This window comes from Bidens hawaiensis, unplaced genomic scaffold, assembly GCF_021521415.1.
Source record: "Bidens hawaiensis isolate Kalapana, Puna unplaced genomic scaffold, B.hawaiensis_p1.1 tig00002717_1, whole genome shotgun sequence".
Classification (NCBI taxonomy): Eukaryota; Viridiplantae; Streptophyta; class Magnoliopsida; order Asterales; family Asteraceae; genus Bidens; species Bidens hawaiensis.
This window is the reverse complement of record NW_027491146.1, coordinates 890,352-894,634: the sequence shown is the minus strand read 5'-3', so window position 1 is coordinate 894,634 and position 4,283 is coordinate 890,352. Positions and strand designations below refer to the sequence as shown.

At 39.2% G+C, this 4,283-nt stretch overlaps 1 protein-coding gene across 1 annotated transcript; it reads right to left on the bottom strand.

The window, feature by feature from the left end:
• Nucleotides 1–2,654: 2,654 nt before the first annotated feature.
• Nucleotides 2,655–3,863, bottom strand: LOC143620812 (uncharacterized). Its single transcript, XM_077092415.1, has one exon. It carries the CDS (start codon nucleotides 3,861–3,863, stop codon nucleotides 2,655–2,657), a length of 1,209 nt encoding a protein of 402 aa, XP_076948530.1.
• Between the last annotated feature and the right edge of the window lie 420 nt (nucleotides 3,864–4,283).

Below are 4,283 nucleotides of genomic sequence, written 5' to 3'. Positions count from 1 at the left end.
GCAAACCCGAGATGAACCGGAAGCCTTGGAATGGTAGAAGATCATCCTAAGCAGCCTCTTTTGTCTCTAGAAGTCGTTATTAGCCGAATGGGGAGGTTAAGGGGTTTAAATAGGGAAAACCTAAATTTTTGGCCGACTTAAGCATCTTCGCGTATCGTAAAGATGTCCCAGCATGCTTCTTCGCGTATCGCGAAGGACAAAATAGTCACGGCCGACATCTTGCAACTTCGCGTATCGCGAAGTTGCCCTTCTTTGCATCTTCGGGTATCGCGAAGATGTAAAATATCAAATTTTCAATTAATGCCTCGTGATGCGTGCACTTCCAATCTTTCACTTCTCAATCTTCGTTCCAAGCCCGTAAATATCCTCGTTAAGCTCCATAGCTTCCAATATCCTGAAAACACGTAAACAATGCTTGAAGTACCAATGTTCATTCAATTATTTAACTAAATATAACTAATTAATATATAAAACTAACTAACTTCTACCCAACCATCAGAAGACGTGTTTAATAAGTATTGAGTAAAGTCAATAGAAAGTAAACAATTAGATGAAGAATTGTTATGAACAACGTCAAGATCTTCTACTAAGTCATTGTCAACATCTTGAGCATTTTCAACGCAGCCATCGTTTAATGTAGGTAGATCCCAAATTTTTTGATGATTAACATTCTCGACAACCCATCGGTGGTTATTATTTTGGTTTCCTCGACAAGGTTCTTGAATGTAAAACACTTGTTTGACTTGCGAAGCAAATATGAGTTGATATTCTTTGTCCCATTCGTGCTCTGTGTTGATACTGGTGATATTATTATCATGTCTAACACCCCTTCGAGTATCAAACCACTTGCACCGAAATAGGACAGTTGAATACCCATTTCCATAACACAACTTAATGATCTCTTCTACTTAGCCATAGTATTTCTCATGGTTCACTCCTTCTGCTAGAACCCCGGAGTTTTGCGTTATTCGTTCTACGTCACGACCACGCACCATAAACCGAACACCGATGACTACGCAAGCACTGTAAGTAAAGGCATTTATTTTCGCACCCGTTGAAAGAGCATACAACTCTGGGTGGAATTTAGGAGACTTTTGTAATTTCATCGAATATAACTAACAAATATAGAATAATGCATTACTTCATCAGGTAAATGCATACCTAAATGAAAAGGGAAATACCTAACAGATTCTATGGATTACCTTCTCGAGAAACCACTTCAAAAATTTAGTTTTAACGTCATCTTGGGGATGTTCATATTTGAATTCACTAAGTCGACGACAAAAATATAGACCCAATAAGGAAAGAGAAAATACTTAACAGATTAAAGAGATGAGCACTTACTTCATGTAGTCTCTAACTTCTTAACATCTATCGAGGACAAACCATTCGAAATTGAGCTTCTCGTTGATAGTAAGATATTTGATCTTCTTTGCGCTAGCCGGGCAGCATTTAGACTCAAACACCCACAACTTAGTTTTTTCAACAACGGCATCTTCGTTTCTGTCGGGGCGATTGAACCGAGTTTGAACATCTCGAAGATACATCAAACAAAATGATAGAGCCTCATCAGCAACATAACCTTCAGCTATAGAACCTTCTGGCCTTGCCTTGTTTCTGACATAATGTTTTGGTTTTTTCATATCCCTTTCAAACGGATACATCCATCTCATACAGACTGGACCTCCACGAAGTGCTTCATATGGTAAATGCAAAACTAAATGAACCATAATGTCAAAAAATGCTGGAGGATATATCAACTCTAACTTGCACATATCAAAAGAATGGCTTTCTTTGCTTTCTTCATATCATCTACCAATAGTGTTCTTGAACAAAGCTGCTTAAAGAACGTGCAAAGGTCTACTATAGGCGTATAAATATATTTGGTCAAAAACCATCAAACACCAATTAGTAACAAGCGTTGCATGAGAATATGACAATCATGAGATTTCAACCCAGTAATGTTAGAGATGTTATCTATGACTCTCTTGATGATATTAGATCCAAACCCATCCGGCAGTTTAACATCTTTTATAAATTGACAGAAAGCTATCGATCACCGACCTTTAATGAGTATTTTGGGTGGGGCCTATAAAACTTGTTACCCTTTTGTTCCAACCATTGTGTTCTTCGAATCTTTAGATTTTTCAAGTCGACTCGTGCATTTGCCGTGTCTTTGGTTTTATCGTTCATTAGAAGAGTACCCAGTAAACTATCGCACACATTTTTTTCAATATGCATTACATCTAAGTTGTGCTTCGGCTGCAGAGAGGACCAATACTCAAGTTCAAAAAATATGCTTCGTTTGTTCCAGTTCAACTCGAAATCCTCTCACTTTCTCTTAACACCTCCAAAATCGGAATTCTTGCCCGATACACGATAGAGTAGACGACTGAGTTGATCTTCTAAGTCAGCAGCACTAAATTGTTTCGGAGGGGATCTTGTCTCAGGCTCTCCGTTAAAGTCCAAACTTTTTCTCCACGCATTGTTAGCATGTAAGAATCGGCGGTGACCGACATATACGACTTTATTTGTTACATGCATTGAAGGAGTGCCTTCAATACACGTCAGGCATGCCTTATAGCCCTGCCCGCTCCAACCAGATAGACTACTACGAGCTGGAAAATCGTTTATGGTCCATAATAGCACCGCCTTCATTGTGAAGAATGTGTTTGTCGCCGCGTCTTTAGTACGTACGCCTTATTGCCACAAATGCTTAAGCTCACACACCAAGGGCTTAAGGAAAATGTCCATGTCCTTTCCGGGTGATTTAGGCCAGGAATTAGCAAGGATAACATGAATGAGGACTCTTTCATGCATAGCCATGGAGACAAATTGTATGTGGTGAGTACAACTGGCCACGTGCTATGAGCCAAAGACATGTTACCAAACGGATTGAAACCGTTAGCTGCAAGCACTAGGCAAACATTTCGGGGTTCCCTCGAGAAATTAAGGTACTTTTTATCAAATTCTTTCCATGAAGATCCATCGATAGGATGACGCATCATACCATCTTCTGATCGTCGGGTACTGTGCCATATCATTTCTTTTGCCGTGTGCCTCGAACAATACAAACGTCTTAGTCTGGGGGCCGAAGGACAGTATCGTAACACCTTGTGAGGTATCTTTTTGCCCTTTGTTTTTGTATCAACCCACCGACTCTTGTTACAAACAGGACAATTCTTCAACGATTGGTGTTCTGCCCAGAAGAGAGCACAGTCATTTTTGCACACATCTATCGACTCATACCCCATGCCAATCTTCTTTAATGTCTTTTTCGCTTCATAATGCGAAGCGGGAATCTTGTTGCCTTCTGGATGTAAAGATTGCAACAGCTCGAAAAGCTCATCAAGCAAACTATTAGTCCATTTGTTTTTCACCTTTATATGCATAAGCTTTGCTAAAAAGTCGAGGGAAGAAAACTTGGTACAACCAGGATATAATTCTGAGTGGGCTTCCTTTAACAACTCTTCAAAATCATCATGGACATCGCTACTGTCTGAACCCGAGTCCCTATCATCAACGTTGGTATCCTCTTCCCTACTCTCATTCATAGCGACTTCGATAATGTCGGCCATATCGTTAGTCGGCGTAATCTCATCTACAATCACAACTGGAGGAATTAAACTTTCGCCATGATAGATCCACTCAGCGTACGTCCGAAAAAAGCCATATGCACGCATATGACCTTTCATACTTTTGTAAGGTATTACTACAGAATTCTGACATTTTGCACACGCACATCTTACATAGCCTCTGCTATCAACTTGGTTTTTGCACATCTCGATAAAAGACTGGAGTCCTTGCTGATACTCATTTGATCTAATGCTTGGATTGGTCATCCAATTTTTATCGGCGGACATGATCAGAAAACTGAAACATAATTTAGGGTTTCAGGCTATGGAAAAATATTAGAAGATTGTTTGGACGGCCGATTAAGTATTTACAAGAGTAGGCTGCTAAACCCACCTTTTGAATACTTTATCTCATATATGAATATGTATTACACGATTGTTTGTTTAAGAAAAATTCGGCAGCATTTCCCCTTAGCTCCCGGGTATATATATACCCGAGGTGCAAAAGGAAAATGACAACCGAATCTTTTTTAAATGAACAATCATGTAATACACATTCACATCCTAAATGAGATAAAGTATTTAAAAGGCAGTCCCAAAACGGGGACAACCCATAATTGATTTCTAAATCAATTTTGGGCGGGTATTCTAAGTTCGTGATGATTCAAGTGAGTGTAAAAGATGTAAACAAAGATAAAAAGAATATTA